This window comes from Neovison vison, chromosome 12, assembly GCF_020171115.1.
Source record: "Neovison vison isolate M4711 chromosome 12, ASM_NN_V1, whole genome shotgun sequence".
Classification (NCBI taxonomy): domain Eukaryota; kingdom Metazoa; phylum Chordata; class Mammalia; order Carnivora; family Mustelidae; genus Neogale; species Neogale vison.
The window spans coordinates 132323244-132346183 of record NC_058102.1 but is presented as its reverse complement, the minus strand read 5'-3'; the positions used below and the strand labels follow the sequence as shown (position 1 = coordinate 132346183).

Below are 22940 nucleotides of genomic sequence, written 5' to 3'. Positions count from 1 at the left end.
AGTCAGAGGTAGAATTTCATAAAAATGCTAGGGACTGCCAATTTAGTTTCTTTTCTTTTTTCTTTAAGATTTTATTTATTTATTTGACAGAGAGAGAGAGAGAGAGTGCACAAACAGGGGGAGTGGCAGGCATAGGGAGAAGGAGAAGCAGGCTCCCCACAGAGTAGGGGGAACCTGATGTGGGGCTCGATCCCAGGACTCCGGGATCATGACCTGAGCAGAATGCAGTGGGCTTAACCAACTGAGCCACCCAGGTGCCTGCCAATTTAGTTTCTTTAACTTTCTCAAAAATACTTTCCAAAATCTGAACATATACTTCATCATTAAAATGAATGTAGGGACAATTGTGTAACTCCTGGAATTCTAACTTTAACATGTTTCCTCACACTGGTCTAATTCTGACCATGGAAAGTATTATAAGATAGAAGAGGCTGAGCTCATCCTTTATTCTTTCAGCAAATGTTTATCAAGAGCTGACAGATACTTTACTAGTTGTCAGGGACATAGTGAGAACAATCTAGGTAATGTCACTGAGGAGTGTTAGGGCTACTAGGTTAGGAGAGAAACAAGGAATAAGCAGATATAAGACTAGGAATGGTAAATAGTATACTTAAAAATACTCAGAAAAATTCAAAAGTGTTGAACCACATGATGAATAGTATAAGTACTACAGTATTATAATACTATAATATTATAGTTATAGATGATTTTCAAAGACGTATGGCAGCTTAAGTCTTTACAGGAACTCTAGTCTAGGAATATTCTGGAATATTCACATTTTGAAGTTCATTTTCCAGCAGATTAAAAAAAATCAGTAAAAAACTCCCAGACTACTGGGCCTGTAAAACACTGCCCCATGTTCACCTGTCTTTTATAGTCTCAACGTTTACACCTTTATCTGTTTTCCATTAAAGCTGACTGCACACTTAAAAAAAAAAAAAAAAAAAAAAAAAAAAAAAAGGGGCGCCTGGATGGCTCAGTGTGTTAAGCCGCTGCCTTCGGCTCAGGTCATGATCTCGGGGTCCTGGGATCGAGTCCCGCATCGGGCTCTCTGCTCAGCAGGGAGCCTGCTTCCCTTCCTCTCTCTCTGCCTGCCTCTCTGCCTACTTGTGATCTCTCTCTCTGTCAAGTAAATAAATAAATAAATCTTAAAAAAAAAAAAAAGCTGACTGTACAATCTTTTATATAGGATGAACCTGATAATTGAAAATTATAAATATATATAAGTAACAATAGGATCGTGAATGTCAACTTTTCCCCCTTTCTATGTTTTCACACATTTCCTCGAAGAAGAAACTGAGTCTCATAGAGTTTTGGAGGTTTTTCCAAGCAGTTTCTAAACCTGTTTCCTGTCTGAAACACTTGGGGTAGGCAAATCACCTGTCTGAGCAGATGTGGAGGTGCCCTATACAGTAAGCAAAACAGAAGAGACCCATCCTTTACATTTCTGACCCATGTTCTAAACAGGGTTCTACTTCGGTGGGAAGACTAGTAGTGCAGTCTTTCAAATGGTTCTTCAATTTGTATTTTTACAAAAATAGATGCTTTTGGACAGGTAAAGCTAATCCAGAATGCATGTTTATAAATATATGAACGATCACTTTCTCTTTTTTTCTAAGTTGACTCCTGACACTAACGTAAGTATACAGAGCTTCCAAACAAAGATTGTCCACAACCTCAAGATAAAACCTAGCCATTGCTTCTCCGCAGCCTGTCCCCTATGTTGAAATATTTCCATTTAGGAAATGGAATAATTTAGCTTTTGGGACAGGTTTCTTCTTGGCTGACTGAAGATATAAGAATTTCTTCTTAAATAACAGTCTGAGTATAAAAAAAAAAATCTAAGGGCAAACATGCTACTTATAGAAATATGTAAAGAGAACTGAAAAGAAGCATCTGCCGCACATTAGAAAACATTAAATTAAGAGAGGTTAAATACAGAATATCTAGTGTTACATGTACTAGAAATAAAAATGAAAGATTCGTGGAAGATAAATAAATGGAACTGCTGTAGGGCAGTGTGAAAAAAAAATCACAGCAACCACATGGCTCTGATTTTTTTAAGATGGTCCTAATTTCAAATATTTATTCCTGTTGTTAAATCATGTGTCTCGACTTTTCTTTAGAGAAATGTGTCACTGCAGGAACAGGGTATTATTGAAATGAAGGTGTTCCGGGAGTTTATAGGATGGAAACAGTGCCTGGAGACAACAAAACCTCCACCCCACCACCGTCTAACTTCCTCTCACCTCTTGGCCTCTGCACGTTATCACTAGTCTTTTATTTCCTGAGACCCGAATGTTCTTGAACACCCACGGGAGTATTAGTTTAACTAATGCCTGCCTTTCAAGTTTTGCTACTTTTATCTCACTCCCAAAGCCTCGACCTAGATCTTCTCATCATAATAATCCATCTCTCCTCTTAGCTTCTCCTTCTCTTCTTACATTAACTGAGACCGGCTTATTGTCCAAGGAACTGCATTCCCGGTAGCCGGCCCAAGCTACGGACCTCAAGCTAGTCTCTCTTGTACTACCCACCCCAGACTCCTCAGGAAGGTGGGCTTAGTCCTCCTTGCTCTCTGTGTACCCCTTACTCTGGTATGATCCAGAAGTACTTGTATTAAAAAACGCCTACTTTTTTCATAGTTTCATCCTTGCTAGTGGAAAAATTTGCTACCTGGTAAGCTATGTCTCTGGAGGAAAGCAGAATTTAAGGGCAGTAAAGCATGATAAAAATAGCTGATGAATCTAAAGGCTATTGCAGACAGAGTAGTTAAATAATCTACGAGAGAAAGTTGTGGTCAGAATGGAATTTTTTAATGAGAGATCTGGGAGGTAGGGGCGTCTCAGATGATAGGAGAGTCATATAAAGTGAGAAAGGCCTGGAGATAAGGAGTTTAACGTTGGGTGAGTGTGGCACAGGTCATGAGTATTTAGGTAATGGGGAGGGGGGTGGATAAGAATGGGTAGGAATATGGGAAGATTTATAGATATGTAGACAAGTATTGGAAGACAACTGATGTCTGACCGCTCCCTTACTTTTTTAAGTGAAAAGAGGAACATGGATAGTTTGGAGGTGTGAAGAGGGGATACACTACCCCACTTGAAGAATCTTCTAGTGACTGATCAGAGAAACAGTATTACGGAGTGCCCAGAGCACAGCTGAGATTGGTGATGTAAGCTCATCTGATGGCTTCCTCTGAGTCAGTAGTTCTACACTTGAGAATAGCATCAGAGTTACCTACAGGGCGTGTTAAACACAGACTCCTGGGCCCCACTATCCCGTTGTTTGACTAGGTAAGTCTGAGATGGGCCCCAGAATGTGCATTTCTCACAGGTTCCCAGGTGTTGCTGCTGCGTTGGTTCTGAGACCACATGTTTGAGAATCACTGCCCTTTCTCCATTCTAATGATTCTTCTTTCCAAACCCATGAATTTGTTGTGTGTGTGTGTATAACACATATATACAGATATACATACACACACGTGTATATACATATAACATATATACCACACAGATACTATATGTGTGTGTACATATATGTATACATATATGTGCCTATATATATCTTCTAAAGGCAATCTAGGTTGACCTTCCTAGACTGACCTTACTGATTCATCACATCACATTCCTAGTTCTCCAAATTCCTCTAACAGCTTTTCAAGACTCAATAAACCTAATATCCAGAATTAATCACAATGTAGTCCAACATAATCTTCTTTTTTTAGTTGGGCATTTCCTTCACATTTCATATAAATTCCATCCACTTCCAGCACTATTCCTACCAAAGAGAACATTTTCTGTACCACTTTACAATAACCTAAGTGTTATTCATGGCTCAAAGAACTTCTCTTTAAAGATTCCTAGGTTCTGGTCCAAACCGTTGTCTTCCTTTATTGAACTACTATTATACCCAAAGTCTTTACCACATAATTTTGTTTTCAAATAACTTTTAATAATTCATTATTTATATAAACCAACAGTAAGCTACTTGATGAGAGGAATAAAAATTTTATACATTTTATATCTTCTGCAAAGTGTTCAACACGTACTAGAGAAATGATAGATACTCAGTGGGTCTTGTTTATTGTATGAAACTTTTACTTATATATATAAAAAAGGTTTATATAAAATAAACTGAAGTTTACTATCAGCTACATATTCCTATTTATTCCTAAATAGAGATCAGAAATCATAAAGATGATTTCCTCCAAAGTGTAAAATAAATTTTAAAAGGTCTTAAATACATGTCAACACTAAGGTGTACAAAATTTTTAAAAAATGCTAGGTAAATAGGCCATACTTTCTGCTTGTTTATTTTCTACCCAATGATGCATCATTGTATATTTTTGAGTATTGTAAAACAAATGAAATATAGTAGGCTTTTCTTCACAGTAATATGGGAAAATGATTTTTCCTAGTTTGCTTAATTTGGATTGAACAATGTAAAATAATGTTAGAGGCTTCTACTGAGTAGTAATTTTATATCTATACAATTTATTTAATTTTCATAACTACACTAAAGTCAAAATCAGAGTAGTTCTATGTTTTATCTTCTGATATTGGTATCTACTGGTATATACTGATAATTTCTGATATCTTTGATATTTCAATATCTTTAATATTGATCAAAATAATGATGGTTGGCTTTACATAGAATCATTATAATCATTCCTTTTATATACCCACATTGCTTTATTATTATAGATATCAGGCCAATAAAATTCCTAAAATATATTGCCCAGAAAAATATTATTATATTTAAGTTAGAAGTTAAATACATCTTTTATTGACTTCTAGCAAAATACTAAATGTGAATATTCAACCAACAATTGCCAAATATGGGGGAGACAGAAAATAGGAATTAGACCCACGTGTTTATTTTTGAGATCTGCCAAACAAAAAATAAGACTTGTTCTGTGGTTTATTGAGGGGAATGACAACCAAATAACAAAAATTTGTTTTCATTATTTTTCATATCTTTAGAGGCTTGGCTTAAAATAGCCTAATATTAACAACAGAAATATTCCTACTGATCTCTCTTCCTCATTTTCCAAAAACCAAGGTGCCAGAAAAACCTGTGCTTCTGCCCTAAGACATCATGTGATTCTCCAAGTTCTCCAGCTTCTCGGTCATAGAACTCTAACTAACCCCAGCGAGCGTGGCTTCATTTTTGTGTAATACTGGACCTTCAGAGAATTCCTAATAAATCATCTTTAGAAGAACGATAGATCAATTAAGAAGTCTGCAGGGAAAAATCTTTACCCAAAGGGTGCCCTAGATCCCAAGCCTGAAATATCAAAGAACCAAAACTATATAAAAAACACCAGTGTGTTTCCCTTTTGCTCCCACCTAAAGAACTAAATCAGAATAGCTATTGCTAATCAAATCGGAATACATTGATAAGATGGAAAACAGAAAGTCTCTGTATACGAAGAAGTTGCTCTTACCTGCTGCATTTCTCCTTTCTGATTTACTTAATTACGTTTTCTCAACAAAGCTACAAATCTATATGCCTTTGAAAAAGAATGGAAACTCAGAAAAAGTCTGCATTCCACATGTCATTATTGTCCTTTTTATAATATTGTTTCACCCAAACCACATTAGGTGAAATCCCTTTAGGTTTCGTAAAGGATATGGTAAGGCTTCTTCTAAGGAAGTCTGTTTTAATGTCACTGGAAAAAGGAAAAGCCAAACCACACACACCAAGTGACCACATACCGACTGCTGTCATGTAATCCCAACGCTCGGTGAGGCACATGTTGAAGATGAGGTGATCAGATGTTTGCCCTTGGCCAATAAGTGAAATCTGCCTCTCCAAATTCTGGCAAACAGACGAAGTCCAGCCAACAAGAAACCAGAATACTACCAGAAGCATTACTGCCAGCATCCTCATGACCCGTCCACCAGTCATATATGGAATCCGCTGGGCTGTTCGCGAAAGAAACACCTTCAAAACCCTGGAAAAGCAAAATATCAACATGTGAAGCAAACTTAACCCTTAGAAAAACTCCATAATACTTTATTTCACCTGGGTGAGATTTCAACCCACCAAAACCTACTTAATGCACAGTTTTAACATGAAAAAAAAACCCCACAAACAGTATTGCTTATATTGTCACTTCATTTCATTCCAGTTTTTGTCTTCCAATAGCAAAACAAGTACCCTACATTAGATACCAGGGAGTCAACAGATTTGTATAGGATGGAATTCTTTTGAGTGTGTCTTAATATTTTAAGGAACGTGCTCAAGATTTTAAGATCCATAGACAAGATCTATAGACAAACTGGTTCGAAGAGGGCTTCTGAGGAATCAAAAATAGCCCTGAAAATGAGTAGTTAGATTTCACAATATTATACTAAGTCAAAAACTTCCTTGAACCAGTTACTTTTTTACAGTAGGATGATATGAAAGGTATTTTCTGAAAATTATTTTGAATGACCTCTCTTTGTCATGAATTTAACACATTACCAAAAATCATAATGAAATAAATATGAAAACTATGGAAGAGGTATTTAAACACTGGAGTAACTGAATTAAGATCACCATACTAAGGAAGAGGTTTGGGATGACCTATAAGAAATCAATTAAAATAATTTTTTTTCTGTGTATGTAATTCAAATGAATAGCCAGTGTTGAGAACTACTGGATTAAATGATATCTAAGAACTGTGCCATCTTTCTTACTGTGTGGAGACAAAATCCAACCTTACTACAAAGGTCCTTCCTTTTGCCCTTTTCTATAATTTTATCTCCAGAGTATTCTTAGCTGATTTAACTCCCCACTCTCATTCTGATTATTCTGTCACAAAATTGAGTGGTTCCTGATACTATCCATAATCAATTTCCAAAAGGCAAAATTAAATTTATTTTCCCAAACTTTCTATTCCCTCATCATCTCATTCTTTCAAAAAATTTTTATGAAGTACTCCTATGAATTCCTCATAAAAATGATTGTAAATCCAGAAATGAAGCCTACATACTTGAAATAGCCTAGATATATTATACGATTTTTTCTCTTTCTACAGATCTTTGGTGAATCAACAAACAAGATCTTTTGGTGAATCTACAGCTCTTCCTGAATCAACACAACACATCAAGTAAAGAAAGTTTTTATTTATTTATTTATTTATTTTAGCAATTTGTTATTTATTCTTCTTTCCCCTATACTTTTAACTCCATGGTCCTTTAGCTAACACAGAGAATGAAGATATTTAATTCTAAATAAAATACTTATCCTTAACTTTCCTGTGGAACAATGTCAGAAAGATATTAGTATAAAATAAGAGTATAGTTGATCTCTTTACTCTCCATTTAAGTATTTCACCAGGTTAACGGTTATTCTCCATTCTACGTAAAACATATTGAGTACTGTCCATGTCATGCTAAATGCAAGCACTGGCAGCTAACTTGCTATCTCTGTCTAGTATGCCTCAAACACTTGTGCTCCAACCAGCTGAACTGCTACTGGTTAAGAATCAGTTGTCTTTGTCCCCAAATTGTGCCTACTATTATCACCTTATATAATTTAACTAAATTATAAATAAAATAATTACATATGACTGTGAAACAAAATGAGACTTATTTGTATCAAATCTATCTTGAATGCTTTGGAAAGGCTGCATATAGGTGAATCATTAAATAAGCTGTTAACTTAGGGGAAAGTGAGGAAACTTTAATATAGTGGGGTGGTCAATAAACATAAAAATCTAGAAAGAATCTATACTCAAATTACTTCAAAAATCTTTAGATTTACACTCTTATTTAAAGATTAACATTGTGAACAAGAGATAATGCATTACAGTGGTGTATGTTAGAAAGAGAACAATGTACTCCAAATACCAGACCCATAATCAAAGAAGGGGCTTTTTCTCAAAAATATTGGTAAATGACCTACTAGACATCAACAGGTCCCCAAATTAAATTATCCCTCTCCCCACTCTTTGCTCCTCTAGCCTTCTTTTCTCCTATGTTACCTGTCTCAGTGACTATTACCATTTAATTGATCAAAACAGAAACCTAGGAATATACTTTAATTTTTTCCCTCACCTACACTCCAGACATGTAATGAGTGTTTAGAAATTTAATTTCTACCTCTTAAATATCTTCCAAATCTTTCTTTTTCTTTATCTTCACTGCCCCTATATAGTTCTTGGTCATCAACCTACTCATACAGTAGCTTCATAATTAGTCTACCTCTTGGTCTTGTCCACCTTCAATCCACACCATACATTGAAGCCACAGTGATCACTTCTGATCATGTTGCTCCCTGATTATAGTCCTTCAGCGGCTCTCCACCCAAATCCTAGCTCCTTAGTATGGTAAAAAACCTTTAAATGTCTTTGAATATTGGTTCTCTCTTGCCTTGGCAACCTTATCTCTCAACACTCTCCTTTTCCTAGAAACCTGCAGATCCCTGTGAACTATATGCTGGTGTCCTCTGTCTGAACCTTGCCCTCAGCTTTCCTCACTGCTCCTCCCTCCCATAATACCAACATCTAATTTACCTAATTCCTATCTATTCTTTCATGGTTCAGTTTAGATGTTGCTTGCTCTAGGTCAGTGGTTCCTAAACCATTATCATCAACATCATCTGTAAACTTATTAGGAATGCAAATGCAACATCTACCTTCTCTCAGGCTCATTATAATGTAGTAAACATAAATGAATAGACAATTAAAATATAATGGTTTTGGGTAATGGTATCAGCAAAAGTAGTAGAATAAAGAACTCCATAAGTCTACCCATGCATAAAAGCAATGAATAAAGTGGCAAAAGCTATTAGAATTAACTTTTTTTTTTGAACCCTGGAAAAGAATCAAAAGCTTACAGAAACCAGAAGGATGCTTAACAAGAGGAAAACAGCTGAATCTGAGTAAAAGAGTTTTGTGACATTTTAACATATTGTTCTATCCAGTGTCCTATTTCCCATTCCCCAGGTCAGTGGTGAACTCAAAGACAACATCATGCATTTTCAGGACAAGTAAGTAGTACTAGGCAAACACAGTGGATCTTCTTCTTAAAAAACTGTGGTTGCTCATTTTGACTTTTCTGGAGGCTCCCTGAAAGACTAGTTCAAAGGGCCTGCCTTTATTATTATTTTTTAAAATTCCAATATAGTTAACATGTAGTGTTATATTACTTTCAGGTGTACAATACAGTGACTCAATAAGTCTATACGTTAATCAGTTCTCATCATGACACGTATACTCTTTAATCCCAACATCTATTTCACCCATTCTCCCACCCACCTCCCCTCTGGTAACCATCAGTTTGTTTTCTAGAGTTAAGAGTCTATTTTTCATGGCATATCTCTCTCTCTCTTTTTCCTTTGCTCATTTATTTTGTTTCTTAAATTTCACATATGCATGAAATCATATGGTATTTATGTATCTGATTGACTTATTTTGCTTAGCATTATAGTCTCTAGCTCCATCCATGTTATTGCAAATAGTAAGATTTTATTCTTTTTATGGCTGAATAATATTCCATTGTGTGGTGTGTGTGTATGTGTACACACACACACATACACACACATATATATATTTAACATCTTCTATATCCATTCATCTATTGATGGACACTTGGGTTGTTTCCTTAATTTGGCTATTGTAAAAAAATGCTGCAATATAGGGGTACATGTATCCCTCTGAATTACTGTTTTTGTATTTTTTTGAGTAAGTACCCAATAGTGTGATTACTAGATCATAGGGTAGTTCTATTTTTAACTTTTTGAGGAAACTCCATACTGTTTTCCACAGTGACTGTACCAGTCTGCATTCCCACCAATAGTGCAAGATGGTTCTTTTTTCTCCACATCCTCACCAACATTTGTTGTTTCTTGTATTTCTGATTTTATCCATTCTGACAGGTGTTGAGATGATATGTCATTGTAGTTTTGACTTGTGTTTTGAAGAGTCTGCTTTATTTCACTCAACTGAGAACATTCCTAAGGCTGGGATCCCTACTTGGGGGTCATCTGACTAAAACAGTTAAAGGCAAATGGATTTGTTGATGTCACTTGGAACAAGAGATAATGGTTAGGACAGAAAACAGACTAAACAAAAAGGAAGAAAGGCTAGGGAATGAGACCTGAGCAAAAAGCGTTTTGAAAAACTTCCATATATTCCCAGGTATCTGGAAAGCAGGAAAATACTCAGAAAAGACTTAATAAGACCTTAAACTTTCATATCTTGCTGACCTGAGACTCTGCATAAGCAGGAAATAAAGTCTAAGGCAAAGTTGTAAAGTGCCTGACTGAGTGTTGATGACGTGTCCCAACATACACATATATACACAAAGTCCATGTACAAAAACTAAATTTTAAAAAGTTTTTATTTGTTCAAGGCTTTAAGTAAATCTCTGTTAAACCACTAGCTCATCACTAAGTCAACAGAACAGAACAGAGACTTCAGTGGCTATATAAAGCAAAGATATTACAGAATTAGTTCAGAAAAGCCAGTAAACAAACCAACAGCAGCAACTATAACAAGGAACAACAATAAGTGCTGGGGAGGATGAAGAATCTGATTCCAGATTTATCACATTATAATATTCAAAATTTCCAGTTTCCAAAAAAAAAAAAAAGAAAAGAAAAGAAAAAAAGAAAAAAGAAAAAGAGAAAAAGAAACAGGGAAAGAAATAAGATGTGTGGCCCACATGAAAAAAATTAAATTAACGGAAATTGTCTCTCAGGAAGCTCAGGCATTATACTTATTAGACAAAGACTTTAACTCTATCAAATATGGTCAAAAAGCTAAAAAAAGGGGGGGGCACCTGTGTGGCTCAGTGGGTTAAAGCCTCTGCCTTCAGCTCAGGTCATGATCCCAGAGTCCTGGGATCGAGCCCCGAGTCGGGCTCTCTGCTCAGCAGGGAGCCTGCTTCCTCCTCTCTCTCTCTGCCTGCCTCTCTGCCTGCTTGTGATCTCTGCCTGTCAAATAAATAAATAAAATCTTTAAAATAAAAAAGCTAAAAAAAAAAAAAAACCATGCACAAAGACCTAAAGTAAAAGTAAAGAAAGAATGATGTTTAACAACAACAACAAAAGAATATCAATAAATAGATAGAAATTATATAAAGGAATCAAACAGAAATTTTGAAGTTGAAAAGTATAATAACTGAAATGAGTTGAAATAACTGAAATGAAAAATTCACTAGAAGGATTTATGTGCAGACTCAACCATGTAGAAGAGTCAATAAATTTGAATATAGGTCAATTGAGATTATGTGGTGTGAGGAATAGAAATAAAGATAAAATGAAGAATAATAAGAGACCTGTGGTACACTATTAAGAATATCAAGATTTGCTGAGTGAAATAAGTCAAGCAGAGAGAGTCAATTATCATATGGTTTCACTTATTTGTGGAGCATAACAAATAGCATGGAGGACAAGGGGTGTTAGAGAGGAGTAGGGAATTTGGGTAAATTGGAAGGGCAGGTGAACCATGAGATACTATGGACTCTGAAAAACAATCTGAGGGGTTTGAAGTGGCGGGGGGGTGGGAGGTTGGGGTACCAGGTGGCGGGTATTATAGAGGGCACGGCTTGCATGGAGCACTGGGTGTGGTGAAAAAATAATGAATACTGTTTTTCCGAAAATAAATAAATAAATAATAATTTAAAAAAAAAAAAAAAAAGAATATCAAGATTTGCAAAATGGGAGTTCCAGAAAGGAGAGAAAAAAGTCAATAGGAACATTTGAAGAAATAATGACTAAAACTTCCCAAATTTGACAACAGATTTAAATCTACATATTCAAGAAGCTCAAGTAATCAAAGTAAAATAAACTCAAAGAGACTCACATTAAGACACATTATAATCAAACTCTTGAAAGCTAAGATCAAGAGAAAATCTTGAAAGCAACCGGGAAAAGTATCTGTTATATAAAAGGGATTCTTAGTAAGATTAAGATCTATTCTTTCATCAGAAACAGTGGAGGTCAGAGGGCACTGAGATAACATATTCAAGATGCTAAAAGGAAAAAAAAAAAACCGTCAACAAAATTCTGTAACTGGCAAAACTCTTTCAATAATGAAGGAAAAATTAAGTTATTCCCAAATAAATAAAATTGAGAGAGTTCATCATTAATAGATCTGGTCTACAAGAAATATTAAAGGAAGTTCTTCAGGCTGAAATGAAAGATACTAGACTAACTGAAATGTACATGAAATAATGAAGACTACAGGTAAAGATAACCACAGAAATAAATATAGAAGTCAGTATTAATATATTTTTGGTTTCTAACTGTTCTTTTTTCTTCTATAATTTAAAAGACAACTATATAAAGTAATAAGTATAAATCTATGTTGATGGGCAAATAATGTTGAGATTATAATTTGTGACATAACACTGCAAAAAGGGGGACAGAATGATATATGGCAAAGTTTTTGTATTACTGAAACTAAGCTGCTATTAATTTAAATTGTAATCCCCAGGACAACCATTGAGAAAATAACCATATATAGTAAAAAATGAAAATGGAATAAAAATGAGGGATTAGAAAACATTGATTTATCATAAGAGCAGACAGTAATGGAGCAGTTGAGGAATAAAAATGATAAAAGATATATATAAAAACAAGTACCAAAATGAAAGAAGTGTGTCATTTCTTATGAATAATCACATTAAATGTAAATTGGTTAAATTCTCCAACTAAAAGTCAGAGATGGCAGAATAGATTTTTAACTAGATCCAACTGTATATTGTCTACAAGAGATTCAGTTTAGACCCAAAGAAACAAATAGGTTAAACTGAAACAATGGAAAAAGATATCCCATGAAAATAGTGACCAAAAGGGAGCTAGGATGGCTATGTTAATATCAGATAAATATACTTTAAGACAAAATTTGTTAAAAGAGACAAAGAAAGACATAATTTTAAAACTGCCAATCCATAAAAATATTAATATTTGTAAATACATATGCACCAAATGTCAGAGCCTCAAAATGTATGAAGCAAATATTAATAGTATTGAGGAGAGAAACATAGTTGGTTCTATAGTAGGAGTTGGAGATATCAACACTCTGATTTCAATAAAATAGATAGACTATCTAGACAGAGAATAAGAAAATCAAAGGCTTCAACAACATCATGAATCACATAGATCTAATAGACATATATAGAATACTCCACCCAACAATAGCGGATTACACATTTTTCTCAAGTGCACAGAGAACATTCTCCAGGATAGATAAAATCAAGCCACAAAAGAAGTCATAATAAATTGAAAAAGATTAAAATCAAACAATGTATCTTCTCTGACCACAGTAGACTAGCATTAAAATTAGTAACAGAAGATATCTAAAAAAATTAACAAATATGTGGAAATTAAATGGTACATTCATAAAAAACCAATGAGTTAAAGAAGAAATCACATAAAAAATTAGAAAACAATCTGAGATAAAAATGAAAACACAACATACCAAAGCTTATGAGTTTTAGCAAATGTGATGTTTAGAGGGAAATTTATAACTGCTAATGCCTGTATTCAAAAGGGAAGAAATGAAATTAATAAACTTCCACTGTAAGAAATTAGAAAATAAAAAGCAAACAATCCAAAGAAAGCTGAAGGAAGAAAATAATAAATATTAGAGTGGAATAAGATGAAATGAACAAAAAATAAACAAACCAAAGTTGGTTCTTTAAAAGGATAAAAAAAAATTGACAAACTTTTAGTTACTCTGACAAGGAAAAGAGGGAAAGATTCATGTTACTAGAATCAGGAATGAAGGGAAGACATTACTAGCAACTTTACAGAATAAAAAGGACTATAAGAGAATACTATGAAAAACTGTATGCCCAAAAAACACCTAGATAACATAAATGGAACGGACTGATTCCTAGAAACATACAAATTGTTTACACTGACTCAAGAAGGAGTAGGATATCTCCAAAGATCTATAATAAGCAAGGAGATTGAATCAGTAGTTGAAAACTTTCCAGTAAAAAAAAGATAAGGACCAGATGGCTTCACCAGTGAATTTTACCAAACATTTAAAGAAGAATTAACACCAATTCTTCTCAAACTCTTCTAAAAATAGAAGAGGAATAAATGCATTCTAAATTATTTTATGAAGCCAGCATTACTTTGACTGTAAATCCAGATAAAGACATCACAATAGGGGTGCCTGAGTGTTTCAGTTGGTTAAGTTTCCATCTCAATTTTGGCCCAGGTCATGATCTCAGGGTTGGGACTTAAGACTCTGCACTGAGAGTGGATCCTGTTTGGGATTCTCTCTCTCCCTCTCCCTCTGCCTTCCACCCCACGCTTTTATTTCTTTATACCAGTGATCCCAAAATGAAATTAAGTAAACAATTCCATTTACTAAAGCATGGAAATGAGTAAAATATCTAGGGGTAAATTTAACCAAGGAGGTAAAACATACGTATGCTGAAATCTATAGAACATCACTGAAAGAAATTAAAGGGAGACCTACAGAAATGGAAAAACATGCTGTGTTCAGGGATCAGAGGATACAATATTGGTAAAATGGCAATACTTACTAAATTGATCTCCTATTCAAGTCAATACAGAAATCACAATGTATTCCCTATTAAAATTCCAACTGAGGGGCCCCTGTGTTGCTCAATTAAGCACCTGCCTATGGCTCAGGTCATGATCTCAGAATCCTAGGATTGAGCCCTGCATGAGGCTCCCTGCTCAGCAGGAAGTCTGATTCTCCCTCTCCTGCTGATCCTCCTCTCAGCTTGTGCTATTTCTCTCTGTCTCAAATAAATAAAATATTTTTAAAAATCTAACTGACTTATTTTCAGAAGTGGACAAACTGATACTAAAATTCATATGAAATTGCAAAGCACTTCAAATAGCCAATCTAGAGGAAAAAAAAAAGTGGGAAGACTCACACTTTCTGATTTCAAATGCTGCTATAAATCTATACCAAATAAAACAGTATGACATTAGCATAAGGAGATGTGTGTGTGTGTGTGTGTGTGTGTATAGATATACACATACATAAATATGTATGTATCTATATCTATATCTACCTCTCTCTATATATATATATCTCAATAGAATAAAACTGATCATCCAGAAATGAACATTTATTTACATCCATGGTCAACTGATTTTTGACAATGTTGTCAAGACTATTCAATGAGGATGGTCCTGGGTTGCTTGGGTAGCTCTGTTGTTTAAGTGTTTGACTTTTACTTTCAGCTCAAGTCATGATCTCAGAATCTTGAGATGAGGTCTACGCTGAGTGTGGAGCCTGCTTGGGATTCTCTCTCTCTCTCTCTCTCCCTCTGTCCCTCCCCCACCATTCACACACACACTCCCTCTCTCAAAATAAAGAAAAAAAAAAAGGAACAGTCTTTTAAAGATTATCCTGGGACAAGTGGATACCAACATGCAAAAGAATAAATGCAGACCTCTAATTTATATGATCTATAAGAATTAATTCCAAAGAAATCAAAGACCCAAATATAAGAGGTAATGTTATGAAATTCTTGGAAGAAAACAGGGGTAAAATTTTTGACCTGGGATTAGGCAATAGTTTCTTAAATATGATATGAAAAGCACATGTAACAAAACAAAAAAATTAATTGAACTTCATCAAGATGAAATTTTTTTTGTATATCAAGAAAATGCTTGTGCTCCAAAGATGTTTAATTTTGAAAAGTTTTGGATAAAATCTTGCAAAGAGATTTAAATATAGGTACTATTGCTCCTTCTCCATTGTTTTCCCACCCCCAACTTACTACAGAAAGATATTTCAAACAATAAGCAGATGACAAATCATTGTGAAGATGAAGAAGAAGTCAGATTATCAAAAGTTATCAAAGGTTATTAAAACTACATGCTTGTTCCTTTTCTTACATCTAGAGTAAATATAAATTCTATGGCCATTGTCTTCCAAGTAGAAGTATATAAAAAGGTTCTGTCCTTTGGTTTCAATTACTTGGCACTGATTAATGGGTAGAGATATTTTTTTAAAAGATTTATTTATTCATTTTAGAGAAAGAGTGAGGGAGAGTGAGTGAGAGCACATGAGGGGAGGGTGGGACAGAGGGAGAAGGAGAGAGAGAATCCTCAAGCAGACTCCTGCTGAGTGTAGAGCCTGGCGGGGCTCCATCCCAGGACTCTGGGATCATGACCTGAGCTGAAATCAAGAGTCAGCTGCTTAACCAACTGAACCACCCAGGCACGCTGGCAGAAATAATTTTAAGTTAAAATTTCATTCCAGGTTTCAATGTCTTTAAAAGTTGATGTTTTACTATTTAATATGATATTTTGGTATTTAAAAACATGACTTTAGACAAACTATAAAAACATTTATTACAGATGGTTGCCTAATAGCATCATTACTTAAATGAGCGATTATATTATAACCTCAAAAGGGAAACATAACACTAATGGTTCTATAGTTAGAAAATTTTTTAATGATACCATTTTAAGGTTACTATTTAAATTTTGATCTGTTCTTACTTCTAACTCAAGATTTAGTTTTGCTGTCTGAAAAAAACAAAATGAAACCCTTTCCCTCTGAAATAGGTTAATCACAGATTAAGTATTTCCCAGGCATATCCTAAGGCAAAGTTGTTTGAATCTCTTTTCTCTTCAGTCATGATTGTTCAAATTGGGATATGGTAGAAATAACAGAAAACTTGTTTCTCTTTCTAAGGTTTTAATAATTTTGTAAGAACTAATACTCTAGTCTTTCAGTCTCTTTAGCATACATTTAAAGATAAAGAATAGTACCAGACTATATGGGGATCACCATAAGATAACAAAAAATTTGTGAATATATAGTTACTCTTTTGTATGTGTGATAACTTATAAGAAAACAAAATTCTCAATGAATAGCTGCACATTAACTTATTTAAGCTATTTTAGCTGTTACTTTCATATAAAAGAAATGCTAAGCAAAAGAAATGCTAAACAGTATAAATGAAAGTAAATATAAAAAAGACTCTAAAATTACTGTTGCATTCACCTTCACCTTAACCTACAATAAAATACACAAACTATATTAATTAGCAAGTAGAAGGTGCCACCACAAAAGAAGTTCAGGAGATCTGCTGTGTGAGTATGTAATAACAACTCAGTTTATCGACTGGTAATATTTTTAACTTTTTAGATGGCAGTTAGTTATCCTTGAAATAGAAGAACTTTTAATTATTGCCAATGAAGGTTTTGGAAATTAATTATAAAGTATTATTGTGATTGCTCTTTGGTTCTCATGCTGTTTAACTATTTCCACTTTGTCTCACTGCTAGATTTAAATCTCTTTGACTTAAACTTTGCAGGTCCCAAAGTCCCTGCTACATCAACTTGCCTATTATGGATCATAAAGTCTCATCTATTTTTACATGCAATTTGATTCCTCCATTAAAACTATATGATCAAAAACAGTCTGAGGGGTTTGAAGTGGCAGGGGGGTGGGAGGTAGGGGTACCAGGTGGTGGGTATTATAGAGGGCACGGCTTGCATGGAGCACTGGGTGTGGTGAAAAAATAATGAATAATGTTTTTCTGAAAATAAATAAATTGGAAAAAAACAAAACAAAACAAAACAAAACAAAAACTATATGATCAAAGTAAAAAAAGAAAATAGAAAACTATAAACAAATAAAAAGAAAGAAATGAATACTACCTAAAATAGCATTATCTATACATAAACACTGTTAGCATTTTGTTGAATTTTATTCTCTAGTATTTTTTCTAATGTATATAAAATATTTTATAATATTAAGATTATAATATATAATTTATGTGATTTTAAAAATATAATATGGAATTCTGAGCATTGTCATATAACATTCTATATCTGTAAATAGCATGTTATATGATAGCACATAATTATTTTTAAAAAGACTTTATTTATTTATTTGAGGGAGAGAATGAGAGAGAGACAGAGACAAAGCATGGTGGGGGAGCATGAGAAGGAGAAGCAGACTCCCTGCTGAGGGAGTTCAGGTTGTTTTTTTTATTACTCGGTAATATGCCTTTGTATGAATTCTTGTAACTTGTGTATCCATTTTTCTGTTGCTGGACATTGGATTGGTTCAAGTTTGAGGCTATTTATAAAGAAAGCCATTGTGATCATTCTCGCACAAGTGTGTATGGGTATGTTATTATTTATCTTGGATAAATGTCCAGGAATAGAATTGCTTGATCATATAGTAAATGTATATTTAACTGTGTATGAAAATGCCAAACAGTTTCCCAAGTGGCTAAGCCAGTTTTCATTTTCACTAACAATGTATGAGTGTCCCATCTGTTCCACATTCTCACTAACACTTGTGGTGTTAATCTTTTTAACTGTATGCATTCTAGTAATTATAAAATGGCATCTCACTGGGATTTTAATTTCTCTAATGATGAATAATATTTAGCATATTTTAATGTGTTATTGGCCATTTGTGTGTCTTCTTTTATGAAGTATCTGTTCAATTCTTTCTTTTTTTATTATATTGTTTGATTTTTCATAATTTGTAGAACTTTATATATTATGGATAAGGTCCTCTGAAAGATATATACATATACATAAAGATATATATGTATATATCATGAATATTTTTCTCCCAGTCTGTAACTTACCTTTTTTTCCTAATTTTAAAAAATAATTGAGGTAAAATTGACAAATAATATTATATTACTTTCAGGTATACAACATAATGATCCAATATTGGTATATTATGAAATGGATCAACACAGTAAGTCTAGTTAACATCTGTTGCTGTACATAGTTACAAATTTTTTTGTTATAATGAAGACTTTTATGATCTTCTTTCTCAGCAACTTTCAAATATACAGTATAGTATTATTAATCATAGTTACCATGCTGTACATTATATTCCCATTACTTAGTTATTTTATATCATTTGACTCCTTTCACCCATTTGCCCATCCTCCACACCTATCCTCTGGCAACTACCAGTCTGTTCTCCATATCTATGAGCTTGGTTTTTTTGTTTTGCTTGTTTTTTAGATTCCACATATAAGTGAGATCATACAGTTCTGGTGTTTCTCTCTCTGACTTACTTAACATAATACCCTCCAGGTCCATTCATGTCTCAATGGCAATATTTCATTCTTTTTTATGGCTGAATAGTATTCTACTCTGTGTCTGTGTGTGTGTGTGTGTGTGTGTGTGTATAAATATATATGTATCTACCACATCTTTTTTAATCCATTCATTCATCAATGGACATTTAGGTTGTTTCCATATCTTGGCTATTATAAATAATGATGCAATGAGCATGGGGTACATATATCTTTTCAAGTTTTCATTCTGTTTTCTTCAGATAATTATCCAGAAGTGGAATTGCTGGACCATATGTAGTTCTATTTTTAATGTTTTGAGGAACCTCCGCACTGTTTTCCATAATGACTACACCAATATATATTCCCAACAGTGTAAGAGGGTTCCCATTTTTCCATATCCTTGTCAATACTTATTATTTTTTGTTCTTCTGATAATAGCCATTCTAACAGGTGTGAGATATCTCATTGTGATTTTGATTCGAATTTCACTGATGATTAGTGATGCTGAGCATCTTTTCATGTACCTGTTGACTATTTGAATGTCTTCTTTAGAAATATGTCTATTCTACCTATTTTAAAATTAGATTTTTTTGTTACTGAGTTTTGTGAGTTCTTTTTATATTTTGGGTATTAACTCCTTACCATATATATGAATTGAAAATATTTTCTCCCATTCCCTATGTTCCTTTTCATTTTGTTGGTGGTTTCCTTGGCTGAGCATAAGCTTTTTGTTTTGATGTACTCCCACTTGTTTATTTTTGCTTTTGTTACCTTCGCTTTTAGAATCAGATTCAAAATCATTGTCAAGATTGATATCAAGGAGCTTACTGCCTATGTTTTGTTCTAAGAGTTGCATGGTTTTAGGTTTACATTCAAGTCTTTAATCCATTTTGAGTTAGTTTTTGTGTATAGTGTAATATACTACTCCAGTTTCACTCTTATGCATGTGGCTGTCTGGTCTTCCCCCAGCACACTTTATTAAAGAGATTATTCTTTCCCCATTGTATATTCTTGCTTCCTTTGTTGTAAATTAATTCACCATATATGAGTGAGTTTATTTTTTGGACAGTCTTCTCTTTCACTGATCTGGTTCTTTTTTTTTTTTTTTTTAAGTAGGCTCCATGCTCAGCATGGAGCCCAATGCATGACCTGATCTTATACCTGATATCAAGACCTGAGCTGAGACCAAGAGTTGGATGCTCAATATACTGAGCCACCCAGTGTCCCTCTGTGTCTTCTATACCAATGTGATACTATTTTGAAGGCTACAACTCTGTAACACCATTTGAAATCAAGGAGCATGATGGCTCCAGCTTTGTTCTTTCCATTTGTTTGTGTCTTCTTCAATTTCTTTCATCCATGTGCTATAGCTTTCAATGTACACGTTTCTTGGTTACATTTATCTCTAGGTATTTTATTCTTTTTGATGCAATTTTAAATAGAATTGTTTTCTTAATTTCTTTTTATGATAGTTTTTTATTAGTGTATAAGAACACAATAGATTTTTGTATTTGGTCTTATATCCTGCAACTCTACTGAATTAATTTATATTCGTTCTAACAGATTTTTGGTAGTGTCTTTAGGATTTTCTGTGTGTATTGTTTCATCTGCAAGTGGTGACAGTTTTATTTCTTCCTTTCCAGTTTGGATATCTTTTATTTCTTTTTCTTTTTCTTCTTCTTCTTCTTCTTTTTTTTTTTTCCTAATTGTTGTAGTTAGGACTTGAAATACTATGTTGAATAAAAGTGGTAAAAGCGGGCATCCTTGGGGCACCTGGGTCGCTCAGTTGGTTAAGCATCTGCCTTCAGCTCAGGTCATGATCTCAGGGTCCTGGGATTGAGCCTCGTGTTGGACTCCCTGCTCAGTGGGGAGCCTGCTTCTCCCTCTCCCTCTGCCTGCTGTTCCCCCTGCTTGTGCTCTCTCTCTGTCAAATAAATAAATAAGATCTTAAAGGAAAAAAAAAAGTAAGCATCCCTGTCTTGTTCCTGATCTTAGAGAAAAAGCTTTCAGCTTTTCACCATTGAGTATGATGCTAGCTGTGGCGTTGAGATCATGTATGGACTTTATTATGTTTAGGTACATTCCATTTATACCTACTTAATGTTTAGAGTTTTTATTATAAATGGGTGGTGAATTTGTCAAGTGCTGCTTCTGCACTAATTGAGATGATGCGATTTTTGCCTTCATTCTGTCATTTTATTTTTTATTGGAGCATAGTTGACACACAACGTTACATTACTTTCAGGTGTACAACATAGTAATTGGAGAATTTCATACATCATGTTGTGATCCCTGCAAGTGTAGCTACCATCTGTCCCTATACAATGCTATTATAATATCATTGGTATATTCCCTATGCTGTATCTTTTATCCCTGTAACTTACTCATTGAATAACTGGAAGCCTGTATCTCCTATTACCCTTCACTCATTTTGCTTATCCTCTTAACCTCATTATTTACCTTTCTTTTTTTTTTAAGATTTTATTTATTTATTTGATAGACAGAGGTCACCAGTAGGCACAGAGGCAGTCAGAGAGAGAGAGAGAGAGAGAGAGAGAGGAAGGGAAGCAGGCTCCCTGCTGAGCAGTGAGTTGGATGCGGGGTTTGATCCCAGGGTTTCAAGATCATGACCTGAGCAGAAGGCAGAGTCTTTAAAACCACTGAGCAACCCAGGCACCCCCCTTTCTTGATCATGTGTTTTGATGTACAAAAGTTTTTCATTTTGATAAAGTCCAATATATCTCTTTTTGTGTGTGTGTTCTTTGGGTTTTTCTCCAAGATTATGAATATTTGTATTTTCTTCTAAGAGTTTTATAGTTTTAGCTCTTACATTTAGGTCTTTGATCCATTAGGAATTAATTTTTGTGTATGGTGCAGAGTTAGAAGTCCAACCTCATTCCTTTGCCTAGAGAAACCTGGTATTGATCTGTGTGTCTCTTCCAATGCCAGTATCACACTGTCTTGATTGCTGCAGTTTTGAAATAAGTTTTAAAATCAGAAAGTGTGAATCTTCCTACTTTATTCTTCTTTTTTAAAATTGGTTTGTCTATTCTGGTCCCTTTGCATTTCCATACGAATTTTAGAACCAGCTTGTCAATTTCTAAAAAAAAAAAAAAAGTCAGCTGGGATTATAATAGGAATTAGGCTGATTCAATTTAGGAAATAGAGCAATCTGAAAATACTAAGTATTCCAAACCACGAATAAGAGATCTTTCCATTTATCTAGAACTTCTTAAATTTCATTCCATGAGTGTTTTGCAGTCTTTAGGGCACCTTTCTAGTAGTTCTATTGTTAAACTTATTGTTACATATTCTATTTTTATGCTACTGTAAATGAAAATGCCCCCTTAATTTGAACCTCTGTTTGTTGCTAGTGTGTAAAATACAACTGAGTTTTGCATAATGATCTTGTATACTGCACCACTGCTAAACCTGCTTATTACGTCTCATAGTTTTTTGGTGGGTTCCTTAGAATTTTCTTCACAGAAGATCATGTCATCTGCAAATAGTTTTACTTCTTTCTTCCATCTGGATACCTTTCATTTCTTTTTGGAGCTTAATTGCTGAGGTGAGAATTTCCAGGACAATATAGAATAGAAGTAGCAAGAGTGAACATTCTTATCTTGTTCCTCATCTTAGGGGGAAAGACTTCAGTCCTTCATCATTAAGCAGGATGTCAGCGGCGGATTTTTAACAGATAACTTTTATCAGTATGAGGAAGTTCACTTCCATTCCCAATATGCTGAGTGTTTTTATTATGAGAGTGCATTGGATTTTTGTCAAATGCTTTTTCGGCATATGTTGAGATGATCATGTGTTTTTATCTTTTATTATGCTAATATTCTCTATTACATTGATTGTTTTTTATATTCATGGGCTAAATACCACCTGGTCATGATGTATAATTCTTTTTGCTGCTGGATTCTGTCTGGATTG

The 22940-nt window shown here is 34.2% G+C and overlaps 1 protein-coding gene across 1 annotated transcript in view; it reads right to left on the bottom strand.

Annotated features, from left to right (window-relative positions):
- GPR158 (G protein-coupled receptor 158) overlaps positions 1 to 22940 on the bottom strand; it is a 426979-nt gene that overhangs the window by 28283 nt on the left and 375756 nt on the right. The window contains exon 7 of the mRNA XM_044227555.1: positions 5721 to 5959. Within this exon, the coding sequence (XP_044083490.1) occupies positions 5721 to 5959 (239 nt within the window). The remainder of the gene's footprint in view (positions 1 to 5720; positions 5960 to 22940) is intronic.